The sequence below is a fragment of the Drosophila miranda genome, chromosome 4 (genome assembly GCF_003369915.1).
Source record: "Drosophila miranda strain MSH22 chromosome 4, D.miranda_PacBio2.1, whole genome shotgun sequence".
NCBI lineage: Eukaryota > Metazoa > Arthropoda > Insecta > Diptera > Drosophilidae > Drosophila > Drosophila miranda.
Window position 1 is genome coordinate 20,978,685 of NC_046677.1, and position 18,231 is coordinate 20,996,915.

General features: G+C 39.7%; 1 protein-coding gene across 1 annotated transcript; it reads left to right on the forward strand.

The window, feature by feature from the left end:
• Nucleotides 1–1,392: 1,392 nt before the first annotated feature.
• Nucleotides 1,393–18,209, forward strand: LOC108163564 (homeotic protein caudal). The gene is made up of 2 exons (XM_017298929.2): nt 1,393–2,600; nt 16,790–18,209. The coding sequence occupies exons 1-2, from the start codon at nt 1,835–1,837 to the stop codon at nt 17,260–17,262; spliced, it is 1,239 nt and encodes a 412-aa protein (XP_017154418.1). The 5' UTR covers nt 1,393–1,834; the 3' UTR covers nt 17,263–18,209.
• Nucleotides 18,210–18,231: the final 22 nt, after the last annotated feature.

Below are 18,231 nucleotides of genomic sequence, written 5' to 3' on the forward strand. Positions count from 1 at the left end.
TATTTTGTTATTTTTCATTTATAATATGTAATATAGTTATAGCCAGAACAACAAGGCCCCCAGATGGCATCTTGATGCCTTTAAACGATGGTATAGATTTAAAGAACATCTACTTTTGATGTTATCTAAATGCATTCTAATTTCTTAATTCGAATCTTTCTCCAGAATATTGAAACTTAAGTTAAAGAAGTTGGACTTTAGATATTCAAGAATCTAATGTTTAATTCGTTATATGTATGTAATGTATTGTAATTAAAAAAAAGAATTCAGTAAAATAAATAGTTTAATATTACTTTGATAATAGAATCTAACTAAATTGTTTAAAGATAAATGAAGATCTGTTGCACGTAGAATAAAGATCTCTTCAAAATAACATACGTTATTTTGGTCGTCAATTCAAATATACCTTTTTCTAAACCTTCAGAAGCTCTGCAAGAATCAATCTACTGAGTTAGAATACAATCTGTTCGATCCTCAGGTTAAAAGCACAATAACTATCGTATATTTAGACGATTAAGAATAGCTTCTTATCGAAGCCCTTCAGTTGCAGACCACCTTAACCCCCAGACAAGTACAAACGTGCCACCTTGTCAGTATCCTAGCCGATCCATAGGCAGTTCTCTGACTATAACAATTATAGGGCAATTAGAGCCCCAGTCATATACTCGTAGAGGCGCCCATATAAACGACAATTGCTTGACAAATAACAAATATCTGGACAATGGAGCAAACACTACGCCATATCAAATACGATAATACAAAAGTACTATATATAGAGAGTACAAGTATATGCCTATAAAACTCTCAAATCTGAACAGTAAAGCATTGATTGGCACTTGGGGGAGTGGTAAAAAAGAATAGGAAATCCCTTTCATCGGAGATGTTTGTTCAAGTCAAATAAAACTACATACAGCATAAATGAAATGAAATCCCCCTGGTTATAGTCGTAGAAATATGATTTTATAGCCACTAATTGCATAATACACAGCATGCAATTACTTAATTGGCCAACGGCAATTGCAATTAAAGTACAAATCGAATGCGGCTTGTAAAGTAAAAGGTGAAGAAAACCCCTTTTTCTTGAACCCATCCACAGACATGGCTTACACTGTTTTACCTGCCTTCAACACCGAGAGGCGTGGTCTACCTGCCAGCCATCGCAGGGCCAGAGCGAGACAGCAGCTGGGCCGAAGAGAAAGAGACCAAGCGGGCAACCAAACATAAGCCATCTTGAATTTCGAATCCGCAACGGAAATGAGGGTTAAAAAAATACCACCTTATGGCACAGTGCCTGGGTGTGAGCGGGACAACTGGTGTCTGTGGGCCGAAGTGTTGGGACGACTGCCTTTCCATGGGGTTTTTTATCAGTTGCGTTTGCTTTGCTTTCAGTTGCTCTTAACGTCGCAACACGGCAGCACGCAACGGAGAAATTAAATAACCACAAAGCCTGAGATACCAACCAGCGCGAAAGTGAGTGCAAAAATACCAACATTTACGCGGAAAAAATACTTCAAACCATAATCGATTAGCTCTGCAAATTGCAAGCTTGAGTGCGCGATCAGAGTGCGTGTGTGTGTGAGAGAGCGAAAGAGAGTGCAAAGGAAGATCAGCGAAAAAGTGAGACTCAAAGTGGAAGCTAACGGAATACGGATGCTCAAATAAACTTGAGAAAATGTGCAATTACTTGTAAAACAAAAACAGAACAAAAAGCATTTAGAAAACCTTTAAGGATTAAGTCAACCATACAGCTGGAGGACTCGTGACATCACAGCCGGTCCAGAGCAAGAACAACAATTGCGTTTAACCTCAAATTAAGAGAGGTCCAGTCGCCAAAATGGTTTCACACTACTACAATACACTGCCCTACACGCAAAAGCATAGTGCCGCCAATCTGGCCTATGCCTCCGCCGCCGGCCAGCCCTGGAACTGGACGCCCAACTATCACACGCCGCCGAATCATCAGTTCCTGGGTGATGTGGACTCCTCGCATGCGGCCCATCATGCCGCCGCTGCCCATCAGATGTACTACAACTCCCATCACATGTTCCACTCGGCGGCAGCGGCCGGGGATTGGCATTCACCCGCCTCCAGCTCGGCGGCGGCGGACAATTTCGTCCAGAATGTACCCGCATCGGCACACCAACTGATGCAGCAGCATCATGCCCATGTGGGAGGCGGTCTGGCCAGTGCCGGATCCAGCAGTTCCGCCAGCTCGGGCAGCAGTTCCGCCGGTGGACCGGGACCCACTGTGGGTGGCACGCAGCTGAACGAGACGAACAGCAGTCTGGGCGCCGAGGCACCGCCCAATCACTCCCAGCAGCAGCACCAGCAGCACATAGCCGAAGGACTGCCATCGCCACCGATTACCGTTTCGGGCAGTGAGATCTCCAGTCCTGGTGCACCCACATCGGCCTCGTCGCCGCATCACCATCTTGGCCACCATCTGAGTGGTCCTTCTGGCAACAACAACAACAGTCCATCCACCCACAACAACAACAACAGTGTCTCTGTAAATAACAACAACAATCGGACATCGCCACAGAAACCGCAGTACTACGAATGGATGAAGAAGCCCGCATATCCAGCGCAACCCCAACCCGGTAAGTGTTCATCAAAAGTTCATTTTTGTTAGATATAATTTTGATTGGATCTTGCTAAAAAAAATCCAGAATTTTCCGTCGGATATTGATTCGTTGTTTGTCCCAAAAAAGGGGAAATTTTAATAGAGAACTTTTTTTCTGTAAAAGTTTCAAAGGAAATAATCATACTATAGTCGTATAGGAGATCTGGAATTTCGCTTCTATAAAACCCACCTATAAGACACCTCCATTGCTTATCCCAAATTCTTAGTCATACATTAATCAATTTCTGTGTTTTGCCCTCTGAAATTCGGATGACCTTCACTGCTTCTTGGGGTTTCTCCCAAATCTCCCGGATACTCCTCGACACATTCCGAAGCACAGAGCTGTGCATTGTCTTTATGTCAAACTCCACCTTCAGCTCGTGCGGTTCGCGCTTTTCTCCATCTCCATGTATAAGTATCTCCGTCCCACACTGAAAGATGTATAATTTTATAAGAAATCGTTTACCTGCCATAGATCCACGTCCAATGGCCAATTAGCTCATAAAAATCAAAATTTTGTTCAAGCTTCATTTTTATGATATTCCATTCGGGCTGCCCCCAAAAGTCGAGGGCGAGAGATTGATCCTAAGAGACGCCTTGATTTATGTTCCTGGCACTCACGAAATGTGTGCTGCCAGCAGCTTGCTGTTTGTTTGTTTGTTTGTCTGTGGATTCTATTGACTAATTTCGTATCGTAAATCAATTTAACTATAAAACATACATACCATACCAAATGGTTTGATCATCTTCTCAAAATCTTTTAGTATTTAATGAAAAATATAAACAAAAGTTGGAAAAGGAGAGGTGAATGATAGTGAAGGTGGAGTACGAGTGAGGGAGAGAGAGAGCAGAATAATCTCACAGCAATTAGCATTGCGGGAGCTCTCTAATTGGAGTTTTTGAAGTGTGGAGAGATGTTGTGGGGTCTGTTTGTTAGTTTAGTTATGCCTTGGGAAAAGAATACAACGAATATTTCATAATAATGCAAATATTTGGTTGGGAAGAATAGATATTTCATGGGTAGAGCTACGCTACTTCCTTTTCGAGGAAGTTCTTCCTTGGTTTGTGAAAATCTCTTTCAGACCAACAATCAGGCGATGAAGGAGCGTACGGTTCCCCTCTTATTCGATTAGGATTACACCCAATTAGTCGTTACTCTTTCTTTAGCTTAATTTCGCTTCCAATTTACATTGATAGCTTGACTTAAGCAAAGGTAAAGCTCAAGCAGAGCGTTGCCATTCGATTTTACTATGGCTTATGGTCCCCTCTAGGTCTCTGTCCTCCTCTACCCACCAGCATTCCTCAATTTATATTCAAAGCTTAACTCTAGGAAAGCTCTGGCTCTGTCTTTAGTAGCTTTCCCTATATTACCATCCCTTTTCTTTCCCCCTGCTGCCGCCTGGTGATGCAAATTTTGTGCATATGCAGTTTTTGCTGTTATCTTTTCATGTTTTGTTTGTCTCCTTGTCCTCCCCCTCTTTACGAAACTTCGCCGCAAGCCGCAAAGCCACAGAAACAACAAGAGAGAGCAATGCAAATGTCAATGCACACACACGAAAGAGTGAGAAAGACTAAATACACACAAATGGAGAGACACACTCACACACGTGAACACGCTTACGATTTATGACCCGAGAGCGCATGTCAAGACGAACGACATCGACGACGATATCGACAATATCGACGATATCCATTAAGCCCATAAAATCTGTTGGTATGCAATTAACGTTTATGGCCTTTGCCCGTTGCCGTTTTTTTGTTGTCGGTTAATCCACCTGGTCAAGCCGACAAGGCAACTTAAGTTTACTTTATTTATTATTCAAAGAGTTGGCTGGGTATTATTGTCTGGGACCCCACTCTCTTTTGGTCTGAGTAATATTTTCTGATTACTGTTAAGGAAATCAATTAAAGAACACAGTCGAGTTTCGAGTACTTAAAATTACACAATTGCAGAGCTTCATCCTAGAGGTTAAAGCCAAAAATGATAAGACGAAAGCACAAAGAGTGCGAAGCGAAAAAAAAACTGAGAATAATAGAAGAGGAGTCCTTCTACATATGTACATATGGATCTACATTACAAATCTATGAACTTTAAATCTCTTTTACTTGATAGTAAAATTCTCATGTATACAATTCTCCAACAGTACCGTTTCACTAGTTTCTGTGATCTACCATATCTCTAATCTTAAATCTCCTTTAGCTGCATTTATTTTACATATTTTAGATGCTGTTCCTAGTCAGAGGACTACAACTGTAGCTCTGTAGAGAACAGGCCTATTTATTTTGTCGGGGCATGTGCCGGGGTACGTCACAGCGCGGCCCACTTGATTTTGGGGTGTGGCAATAAAACAATTCCTCTGGCTCTGCCCCTTGGTGGGGTGGCTGGTGCTGCCTGGCCTGATGCCTTGTACTTTTGTTTCAATGGCTGGCTGGCTGGCTGGCTGGCTGGCTGTAGCTGGTGGTGGTTCGGTTCTGGCAGGTTTTTCGCGATTAGATTAGTGAGGGGGAAATCAAATAAACGCCCGCCCTGTCAATAAGTCCTGGGCTCTCCTCTCACCGATGGTTACGAGTTCTATTTTCTGTTGCTTCAATAATATTTCGAGTGATATGGAAACGTGGCTACAGCGCTACGAGCGAGCGTTCTTTTTTGTCCCCCGGTGTTATCTGGGGGGAACGTCAAAAAGCATTGGTAGATAAGCTCGATTCCGTTGGGTTTGCGGCGAGCATATTGATTAAAACAATATAGGGCCATAAACCAATAAAAATTAGTATTACTTCCAATAAAAACTAAATAGCGACATTTACCATCAAATCTATGCAATCATTATTCAACGGCAAGAAATGGCAGTTTTTTCATCAGCATTTTATTTCGAAACATTTCTGGAATTTAATTCGGAGAATTTCGTAGAGTTCTTTGAAAATTTTGATTTTTGTTAGAGATACAATTTGTTCTATATGTATGTATTAGTAGGAATTCCTATTAAATGTACCCAAAGTTCTACTGGAAATCCAAATTTACTCTCTACTTTTATGAAAAGTTCATCAATCATTTTTCTAGTTCCCGATTTATTATTATTTAAAGCTTTCAAGTAAATGAATCATTTAACAATTGCAAATCATATATGACTATAATGGGTTATTAATATCCTCTGATATGATATGATATCTTTATGACTTTCTCCAGACGTACGTATGTTCCAGACACTTCATGATAATAGAGCTTTGATATCGTTCTTTCGAAATTTGAAGGAATTTGTATATTTGCCAGACAAAGAAATGGGCACCAAAATGCGTACATTGCATTTATAAAAAATCAGTGCCCATTTTTTATTCTACAGAATTTATAAAGATGGTACATCTATCATAACAAAATTTACATCTTTTACTAATATTTCCTTCCATAATCCTTCATTATATCATTTTTTCCTTTAATTATAAAGATTATATGTACATATGTAATCGTTTTCCTTCAGAAAAATTTATGCATATGCATATGTTCATTCTTATATTCTGCCATTTACAGAAATGGTTTCCTTAGAATATACTTCTGAATAAAGCATAGAAATTCTTTAAAATATCTATCTCCTGTACTCTATCTCTCCTTCATTAGAGGTTCATTGACAAAATCAGTCTATCTCACTCATTAAAACCAAGGAGTGGAGTTCCTACTAGAATTGTCTGTTCATTTCATCGTCATTGTCCATGTTTGGGGCATATAAAACAGCCTAATGCCACATGACACATTGAGATTTAATGTGTCAATATGCACAGAAAATTTATATCGCGCCACATAAATAATCGAAACAGAGACGAGACACAGAAAAGGTGAAAGGGAGAGAACCCCCCCGAAAAGAAGAGACTGTATGCCAGAGCATAGATTTATATAGCAGTACCACGATCTACTATGACACATCTGAAATTATTACAGCACCCAGAGATATGGATAGAGGATACCTACGGGTATTTTTTAGGGCGGGATGGTCTTAGCTGTGGAGCGCACACTCGTCCCTGATAAGCCATTAAAAATGGCCACTAGCTGCAGTTAGAAATTGGTTCGATTTGGGTTCGGTTTCGGATCGTTATCAGGCACTATCAACTATCAATGTTTGCTGATGACATTTACCCTTCCAGACCAGTCCAGTCCACCCCCTGCCACCCGTGTGTGTCAAAAACTGAAGTCAAATTTCAGTTTGAGGCTCATCTAGGTCTGGTGTTTCCTCGGGCATAATACTTTATGTATGTGATTGACATGATGGGATTAGCATAGAACTCTTCACTCGAATACGTACTCGTACGTACTCAATTTCTATTTCTCTTTCTCTATATCTCTCTCTGTTTGTCACGGACTTGTTACCATTGTGTCATTTACTTTGGGCTTAGTTCTTCAAATACAACACACAAAAAAAAAAAATAGTTTTTCGTGTGGTATTTGTATTGGCTCTGCTCTCTGATATAAGTAATAACCAGAAATTCTGTTGTGTTGTCCGCCAAAGCCCTCGGGACACACACACAGACATTTGTACATATCTATCTGTATCTGTATATAGTATATACGAATATATATGATGTTCAATTTATTTTGATATACCATTCAAGTGTATCGAGTTTATATTGGAGGCGCCCGGGATTTTTTAGAGCTTATTTTTGGTTTAGAAAGGGTTTACTGAAAAGAGGTGGTAAATAATATTGGTGGACTGTTGAAAATTTCGTGATTGTTATAAATGATGTATGAAAATATTTGAGGCAACAATTGGCAGAAATTATATTTGATTGGGGGATTGATTTGGTTTCTTAGCTTTCTTTATACCCATAAATCATATATTTTTTGATCTTAAGATCTTCCTTTTGTGTTTTGAGGAGAAGAGAAGTGAAGTCTCTTATACATTTTTTGATGATCCATCTATACTTTTCTTAAGGAATTTTCTCAGAGAACTGCAGTAATAGAACATTCCCATTGATCTACTAAGTTTAATTTTTTCATCAACTATTCTTCAGTGGCGGTTTTCTCTTTTTTCTTTATTTTTTTGCTATAAATTTAGTTGCTTAATTTCTGCCACATTTTATAGAGTACTCTTCTTTAGCCTTCTCTTATTAAATAGAAATATATGTTCTTCATATTTTTTTTTTTTGCCTTTATTACCTCCTTCTATCCATCTTTCATCCCTGTCTCCTATCACAATGATTCCTTAACCCATTTCGCATTCCATGCTTCCCCCTAAATAGATCTTACCAGTTCTGCCTCAAGTTGTGTGGGGCGGGTGGGTTTATCAATGGAACAGTAAACACGAGCAAGCGAACAGAAAATAGAAACTATAAATTAGAAGCTACATTTCCTGTTCAGTCATAAACCATAATATAATAATGAAAAAACGAGACTGGCCGGCAAAAAACCTTCTCCACCAAAACGCGACATCGAAATCCGATTGTCAATCAAAAATTCGTCGAGAGCTTCATTCGAACAGCGACGACGAGGACGATGACGATGACTGCCTGGATGACACCTGTTTATATCTCAGGGCATAAGTCAGAGCTGATTGAGTGATTGACTGACTGACTGACGACTGACTGAAAACGAAACCCAAACAAATTGTGATTTCATTTGGCGATTCTTTTTATGATATTATATAGGGGTTTACGATACGGTAGCAAAAAAGCGGAAAGAAAGATTTGCCATATTCATACGCGTGTACTCCGTGTAGTACTACTATATTGTGTGTGTGGGGTGGAGAGTGGAGGGAGGGGGGCACCCGTTAATCGCTTAACAATACAATAAAGTAGCAATAATTATAAAAAACTAAAATAAATGCTGCCTCCCCCATATAAATGAAATGACCCATAACCATGAATGAAATGAGAATATATATGATTGCCATATTTGTGATTTTTATTTCCAACTTTGATTAGGATGATTATACGCTTGATGAGGGGATTACTTATGCCTAGGCTTCCCCATTCGGTTCTCTCTTTCTTTCCGGGTAATTGTTCTACAACCTGTCCCCCACCCACTCACTATTCTGTGTGTGTGTGTTTGCCATGTGCAACATTTGCTCAGTTTCACCCCAGAGTTTAAACAAATATTGTTGCACGCTGACCCGAGCCGAGCCGAGCCAAGTCGTTTGTCTTGTTTTTTAACCCACTGAGATAACACTCTGCTCTGCTCTCTGGGAAGCTGGAGAGTAGCAAAGACACTTCTACTGGCCTCAGAACATTTATAGTTTACTTCCAGAATTGAGAGAATTTATTGCATATTAATTTTTTTATTGTATTTATGAGTATATATCGGTATATTATTGATCGAACAATCACGAGGGAATCGTTCGAAGCTAATTTGTAGAAAATGATTTTCCGATTCTTAAAAAGAATTAAATATGTGGACACAACATTTGTTAGAATATTTGGTTTGTATTCAAATTCTAAAAGACTCTAAGAACTAGAGCAAGCGAATTTTGTGTACAGACTCCTATTATATCAGGATTTCAGACCCTCAAATCTTGAATTTCTGTGGCCGGCATAATTTGAAAGAAATACGAAAACACCGAATCATAGACAACGATTGATGAAACTCATTGCAATCGGATCATTATTTTCTTTGTTTTGGGACATGAACCTAGAACTATTTGTTTCTCAATATAGTAGTTCTATGATAGTTCTATCTTTAAATTAATCCACGATCTAGAAAGAAAAAATCTAGGATTAACTTTAGGGGGTAAAAAATCTTTGAAAACATAAAAAAACGAATTCTTTAAAAATACTAGTTCTGAAAAACAAAACTTTACAAAGACGAAATCAAATATCACCAGAACTCCGATACAATTCTTTATATTCAGAGTTTTTGAAAATATACATACATTTCCTTTAATATCTACAAACATTTAGTGTACTCTTTTGATGAAATAATCTTATGCTAATTATTCTATATGTAATCCTTTTGGAAAACCCCTTGCAACATTTGGCAGACCTGTGCAGCACTCCCAATTTAGAGGATCTGAGCGAATTGCTGGACGCAAGCGGTAGGAGGCGGAGGATCCATAACAAATGGATCCCCAAAAACATTTCCCTCTAATTACTAAAAAGTTAACTTTCCTTTTTGAATGGTTTTTTGTTGTTGCGGTCTAATGCGATTTTTGTGTTTTGCGTTTTGCTGCATGCGATTTTTCTTGCATTTTTGTGGTTGGGGGATATCATAAATAATGGACCCTCCCCTCCCCACCTCTCTATACCATGTAGCCCAGCCCTCTCCTCCTCCCTGGCAGTATTCCTCTATATCATATATCCATAAATTTTATGGCATGCATCGTCGTCGTCGTGGCAGTTTTTCTTTCTTTTTTTCCTTTTGTGGCAAATAATTAACGTACATTTGAAAATAATTTTGTTGTGGCCCAAAGAAACGGTCCGCCCTGTAGCCCTCTAGGCTCTACTTCTCCTCCTTCTATCCCAGTCTCTGTCCCCCATCCTTTTCTCTCTTTCTATTACTGGCCTTTGGGTATTTATGGCTTTAATGGCGACTCATTCAGGCCATAAGCAGCAGGCCAACATTTTTCTGGTACGCCGATGGCTGCCATTTTATTTTGTTGGTCCCCCTCTCACGTATGGCTGTCTCTTTCGCTCTGGCTACCCCTCTCTCTTTCCCGCTTTAAGCCATAAATAAAACGAGCTCTAGAGCTGACTCAGAGACTCAGACTTCGGTTTGGAGTTGGAGTTTGAGTCGGAGCCATCGCTGCCATTGGCGTGCCTCGTCAAATCATTCCCCAACTCCATCGGCAACCCCTTCCGCCCCTTTGTACAGCTGCTGCCTGCCTCTCTTGGTTGCGTGCCACATTTGGCCGGGGCACGTACGCGAGCGGCATTCGTTTGTTGCACGCGATCTGATAATATTATTATTTCTTTTTCCTTTTTCGTTTTTTTCTGGTTGGAATTTATAATGCTGCGTGCCAGGGCGCGGTCTGCATCCGGCCAGGGATGGAGCAGTGCTGGGAGTGGTCTTAGAGAAGGGGGTCCTACATTTGCATATGTATGTGTAGCGTACATACATATACACACACACATATATCATATATGCATGCCATATAAAGTGTTTGCATGTCGCATGTTTCATCTTGATGGAAGTCATTTTGAATTTCTTTGTTTTATACTCCTCTGTGTGTGTGTGTGCTGGTTATTTATGATCCGTTCTATAATTCAGGTTACACTTTTTTCTTGACTGTAATTTGATGCCATTTGGTTGATTACCGAGAGCTGAATGTAAATATTTAAACTTAATTATTCGAAGTCGAATTTTATGTTCATATTGTGTCATATATATTTAATGGAGGTATAATGAAATAACACTAATTATATCTAGTTAATGATAGATATATGATAAAATATAATAATTACCATCCTTCCATAAATTCTCCAGGTATTTATAAAACCACAGTCTTATAGGAACCACACTGCTATTATGGTATTCAAAGGAAAAGCCATACTAAAGTTACATTTTAAAAATTTTTGTCCATACATTCTCTAGTAACTATCTTAAATAACGATAAACATTCTTCATTTCTTATTGTAAATGCTGTTTAATTTCCAAATGGTTTTTAAATCTAACATATTTCAACAAAATCCCTATGAACACTCACAAAAAGGATAGACCCTTGATACGACCCAAATCATTTACATATTTCTTATAATATGAAATAATATATGTTATTTTTATCCTCAAAGCTGATCCTTATTATATGCTATTTCATTATTTCCTCGACCACAATTACAACAATAAATTTCTCCAAAACAATTCCCATTACAAGGAACGACCATATAGCAAATGTCAGCCTAATTTACAAACCCCCCAGAAAACTGCAGCAAAATCTTTGCCATCTAAACCCTTGCCCAAAAACCCCAACCCCAAAGGGTAATATACGATTATGGTAGGCTCTCTCGAAACCCAGGAAGGAAACGAACAAAAGCCAAGAGAAGAGCAAGGAAAAAGGAAGAAAACGAAAAAAATAAACGTCAAATCGAATCAAATGATTTTATGATGTAATTTGAGCTAATATTTACGATATAAGAGCAGCTAAAACAGCAGCAAAATGCCAAATAAATGTTATTGTTATATTGTCGCTTGGGTGGTGTTGCTGCCGAGACAAACATATACCACTTCGCACTCTCTCTCTGTTCCTCTCCCACCCACATTTATGATGCTGCAGAGAGAGAGAGAGGGGAAATAGCAAAGAAAAGAGTGCAAAATTATTTGCCAGACTTTAAGTTCGAGCCAGAGAGGGAGATCTGAAGAGGGGGTTTACCCTCCCCACCAGGGAGGAAGAAGGCAGGCAGAGTGTCAGAAAAGTCAAGTGTTGCTGTGTTGTTCTGTCAATCCTCCGGGGTGCCATAGACGAAATTGCTCTTTCGGTTCGAAACAAAAGTTTTTGCCTGCAAAAAGCTTTAACGTTTCCATCCACCCGCCCCCCAAAACGTTTAAATCCGAACAGACCAGACCAGTATCGGAATACGAATACGGAATACTGGTGTAAGTCAGGTAACAAATGTCTCCCAAAAGAATTTTCACAGATCTGTCTGGCATGGCAAACGGGACAAAGATGTCACAGGGGCTACTCAACACCAGTGCTTATCCATTGCAAGTGACAAATTAACGCTCAGCGGGGGATGGGGCGGGACAAACCACCACCACATTGAAAGACCCTTAACGGTTAGCCGTAACTAACCGCAACAGTAACTGTTACATCCGCCGTAGCGTAACTGTATCTGTAACTGCAACTGTCCTTGTCCTTGGCCCGTGATTTCTCCCCGGGGAGCAGACCACATAATTGCCCAGCAATCAACAGCTGTTCCAATAGACAGGAACAGAGGTAGGCACGGCACCAACCTGATATAATTTATGGCCCAAATGATCTTTACTTTTGCTGTACTACTATTTCTGTATTTGCCATTGGCATGGCTCTTAAGTCGTGTTCTGTGCTGTTTAAACAATTCGCCTTTGTCGGCATTTGAAGTTATTGGAAGTTATGGGAATCGATCCATAAGCAATTGGACTCGATTGTTAGGATTGTTAATGTTTAAAGATGGCCCAGGCAGGAATTATAGAATACACTGGGAGATCCTTCAAGAGACATTCAAGAGATATTCTTAGCTGAAAGGAAAAAAGGATTATTTTAGAGCTGAATGTATGAATAGGAAGAGATATATCAGAATACATATATCAAAACATATAGAAGAGCCTCAAAACGAAAACAACATAGTACAAAACTCTGTAATGGTTACAATTATAGTTTTTACATACTTATCGGAACCGCAAAGAAAACTATTCTTTTCGATCTATAACTACTTTCTTTAGATATATATCCCCAATTTTCGCACAGTGCCTCATTCTGCACTAGCAATCAATAGAGAGAACCCAATCAACTATCCGAACCCCAACCCCTATATCATATTGTACGCACTCGATGAGTGGAGAACAACCATTAAGGCTTATCTGGACAAAGTTTCACTCCCTCCGATTCCCTACACCCGATCGAAAATCTACAGTTTGTAACTCCATTGATATTGATATAGACCTCAACCGGGATTAGGATAGTGCGTGTGTCGTCTGCACCCTAGAATGGGATCCAATTGGTTTTTGAACTATGCCGACGGGCAAAGCCCAGCCAAACTAATCTATCATTATATATATATAGAGAGAGAGAGAGGGGAATATATATACAGCAAACAAACTCCAGTCAATAGTATTAGAAGTTGAAGAAAATCAAACTTTCAATTAGGCAGAGCCTCGTATGGGTGTATCGAATACAGAGCTCCATTTGATATAAATTACGAACCTTCGTACACCACGCAGGCAGGCAGACATGACGAGGCCTCCAGTGACAAAGCCATAAAAAATGTCACACCTTGACGAACAATTTTTTATTTAATTACAAATAAATATATTTGTATGGCTAAAGCCAGGCAACATACTCGTTATAAATATATATGTTGTTAAGTATATCCCCTGGATATATATCAGAAAGATTTTGAAACGAAATTTATTTGTATAAATGACGAGGTTTTCATGATGTTTTTCCCTGCTCTTCTTGTGCTTTTTTTTTGCCATTCATTCATAATCTTATCTGATAAAGCCACAGAGCGTAAGAGTGTGTAGGAGTTAGGAAGATCTGAGTCCCCAGACAGTTGGCTTTAGACTAAGTATGGTAGGGGCAGACATTAGCATTAGCTCTACTTGATCTACATTCATGCATGGTGTTTGTTTGGCTTTGTTTATGGACCCCAATAAAACACTCAGTATTGTGGGTAGGGATATAGTGACTTTATAGTTTTATATACAATATACGTATACGTATACATATACATATACAAGTTTATTAGATTATGACTGTGAAGGTCAGTGGTGCCACCCACTCCATACCCCTTCGAGAGCGTGTGCTCCAGTTTGTCTCCTTCTAATTCTGTGCGGATTCCATTGTTTGCAATGCGTGGCTCTGGCTCCGTTTCAGGTGTGAGAAATTGGGACCTCAAAGTGGTAACTAGATAAAGCTCTTGTGTGCTCGTGGCAAAGATAGAGATAACCCCGTTGTGGTACAGCTACAGCGCCTCAAAGAGGTTACTACGACAAATCCATAGTAATGGGGTCGTATTGTGGTAAAAACTAGGGTGAAATTTGATTGACTATTTAGGAGAGAAGATCTTCTATGATCAGAAGAATTGATAAAGGAAAATACATAAGAAAATAAGGGGATATTGGAAAGCATTTTTGCAATGCGACTGTTTAAAAAGAGGATCTTAAAACCAGATTTAATTTTTAGATAATTTTTTTGTCGTAAGATGATCCTTTCGATAGAATAGAAAAATTAAGTTATTTACCAACTACTTACACAGTTTAAATAACAAAAAAAAGTATTGTGTAAAGTTCCTTCAACCTTCTAGAAATTTGCAAATCCAAGTGATAAATCGTCAAGTGGAGAGAGCACTTCCTTAACTATTCTTTACACTATATGTATGTAGTTTTTCTGCTTATCTTTCACTTTGATTTCAAGATCTTCAAGATCTTGTACCTCTTACGTAATAGCCCACACAATTCTATTTCCACCTTAGCTCCTATTAGGTTGCCCTCAGATTGCGAAATCATCCAAAAATATGTTTTATTTTCTAGAATTTACCCAGTAAATCCTCACCAAGTTGATAATATTGTTGATGTGCTGGTTTTTCCTTTTATTTGTGCACACTCTTCAGATCCGTCAAGTCTGTGTCTAAACACGTTCCGTTCTTTGTTTCGGGTTACGGTGGCGTTGGTGTTATCAGCCCCAGAGCGATGCCCTGCGCCCACTCAGAGAGCCGTGCCCACTTTATCATTAGATTTGGAGTACAAGAACACGCGCTAGATGAAAAATTGCAAAGCAGACTGGAAATTCTAAATTTATTAGATACTAGATTATGAATGTTGACATAACAGGAACTAAAAGGCTTAACATTATTCGTAGTTTTTGAGGGTTTCGTTCTTTTATAGTAGTACTTTTACTAGTATGAGGTATTACCACATTAGACCAAATAAACGAGCGCCGAGGGAGAGAGAGAGAGAGCGACTGTAATAAATTCACGTCTAAGCAAAGTGTAAAGAACAAATAAAAGAGCGAGAGCGAGCAGATAAGAGAGGAACAGCCACAAGAACAGACAGAGATAGCATCAGAGGAAAACAGTTTGGAAAAAGCGCTCAATTGAATCTCAGAGCTTTAAAGCACTGGGTTAAACGTGAGAGCAGCTTTGTCTACAAAGCTTAGTGTAGAGCCAGTCGAGCCATAACTTGGAATAAAAGAAAATACCAATATTCCACATAAAAATGCAGCCAAAGAAGCTTCTGTCAGGTTTTGCCACCTCGTCTCATGAAATACATTTCCTTATAAGTAAGATGATCGTTTACTTTTATATAGTGTTGAAATGTACATAATTCTTATACAAAATAGATTTAAGATCAAATTTTAGAGCATCCCTAATGTCTCTAACACCTTTGTATATATTTCTCTACAATCTTTCACCTTGTCTCCAACAAATGCTCGTTCTAGTACCACTGTGACGTTGCCTTTTTTTGTTTTTGTTGCTGGTTGAACTTTATCATCTGTGAAAATATTTGTTTGTTTGTCTGTTTGCTCGATTTTAATTGTAAGAAGAGAAGGTACCGTACCGTACGTATCGTACATAAAAAATTAGAGCAAAATCCCCATTCCAAAAATGTTGTTTGCCCAAGAATATGCCGGTTTGCTGGTGTTGGTGGTGTGCTTATCACGTAGGCACTCTTATGGCATGATCCCGTGGCCTTTTTCATGCCTATTTCTCATCTCCTAGTCTTGTTCTTCTCTCTCTCTATCTCCCGATACCCTTGCAGAGGGTATTATGAGTTTGAGCAAATGTTTGCAACAGGTCCAAAGTTTCAGTTTTAAAAATATGAATTTCCAAAAAAAAATTACAAATATCGAAATTAGATGCTTAGATGTCCCATCATATGATCCTCAAGGGTATCAAAAGTTTCGGCCTCTAAAGCTTCTCATCTTTTTCTTTTTTATTATTTGTGTATTTTTGTGGTTAATTCTAGTCTTCTTGCTCTGTCATTTATTTGAATTTTGATTGACTAATTGCGCTCAGCTCAGCTCAGCGCCAGGTAAACCTATCCTATACAATCCCCTTTTCCATTACCCAGAACTGACTCTGATGGTTGTCGGCTCTTTGTGAAATATTTTTCATGTTTACCGCTTCGACTGGGGGGCTGGGGGGTTTGTATGGTTGTTGCTGGGGGCCATGGCATGTGACAGCTTTCTATGGCTATCATAATTTAAATATTGTCATCTATTATAACAAGATGAGCCCCCGATGAGAATGAAGCATGTTTGTCCACCTGACGCCAGTCAGTCACTCTCCCCAGTCAGCCATCCGTCCATCCCAAGTGGAGTCTCGGTTGACATAGCCCCCGGATGGGTTGGCTGTTGGATGTGCCAGAAGTCAGGCAAAAGCTGACGACAGTCTCTTTTGATCTTTCATATTTTGCATGGTTTTCATTTCACTTTATTTCGCTTGATTTTGGATCTTTAAGGAATGTTTTAGAGGAACCTATAACTCCCGCATGATTATTATATTAAATTTCGAAATGTTTCAATTTTTTCTGACCGTAGTTCTAAATATTCTTTACAGGCAAAACCCGCACCAAGGACAAATATCGCGTGGTCTACACCGATTTCCAGCGCCTGGAGTTGGAGAAGGAGTACTGCACTTCCCGTTACATCACCATCCGCCGCAAGAGCGAACTGGCCCAAACCCTATCCCTGTCCGAGCGTCAGGTGAAGATCTGGTTCCAGAACCGTCGCGCCAAGGAGCGGAAACAGAACAAAAAGGGCAGCGACCCCAATGTGATGGGCGGGGTTCAGCACACGGACTACAGCCAACTGATGGACGCCAAGGCGAAACTGGAGCCGGGCCTGCACTTGCCGCACACTCTGCACTCGATGAATCCCATGGCCATGAACATACCCGCGATGCGCCTGCATCCGCACCTGGCGGCGCACAGTCATTCGCTTGCAGCTGCAGCGGCGCATTCCCATCAGCTCCAGCACAGTGCCCAGATGTCCGCTGCGGCGGTGGCCGGCGTCGGGGCGCTGTCGATGTGACATGATTATGAGGGGGCCACTGCTGCGGCGGCCGCTGCCTCTGCTGCCGATGGACATCATCCAAGAGCAGCGACGTCGGCGTCGACAGCAATGTGCTATAGCAACAATATCATCCACAACAACAGTTATATGGATCATCATCAGGAGCAGCATCCGCTAATGGGGGTGGGTGGTGGTGGTGTGAGCGGGCGGGGAGGAGATGGAGGTGGTGCCTACAGTGCTTCTGCTCTTGCAGTGGATTTGGCTTAACCCTTACGGTTGCACAGTTAGACTGTTTGTGACCCCAAGATAATGGGCGAATGTGAATGGGAGAAGGTAGTGTGGCGCAACGATGCCTTGGAATATTGCACGTTGTTAATTTTTGTGATTGTATATTCCTGGTGTTATAACGCTGCCCCACGCACACACGCACACAAAAACCCCTCCATAGCTGCTCTCCAGTTTAGTGTAAATTTGATAAACATACCTTTCCCCCACAATACGCACTTCTTGTATGTATTATGTTTGTTTTTTGTTCAAAAGTAATTTAAAGTAAATGTTTATCGTCTAAGTTTTAAATATCTATGAATCTAGTTCTTAAGTTCTTAAGCCCAGGAAAAACAAATTCACTTTAGCCGTCCCCCCGTTTAAAAAAGAGAGTTAATGCAGCAAGGGCAAGAAGAGAAATACTTAACATAATTTAGTACAAGATCGCACAAGAGATAAACCTGCAACTAATTATAAAGAAAACTTGATTCTTCACCCCGTGTAAATATCCAAATAGAAAAAGTGTTTTAACGTTTATTACTTTTATATCGTAATAACAATTAGCTTATAGTGTAATCTAAAATATACCTACGAGTACTACATTTAATGCATTATTTGAGCACAAAAGCAAAATTAAAACAAAATACAATAACATAAAATAAACAATCTAAATAAATGTAACTTTTTTGCCCACAAACAAATACATACACATATGTATGTAAT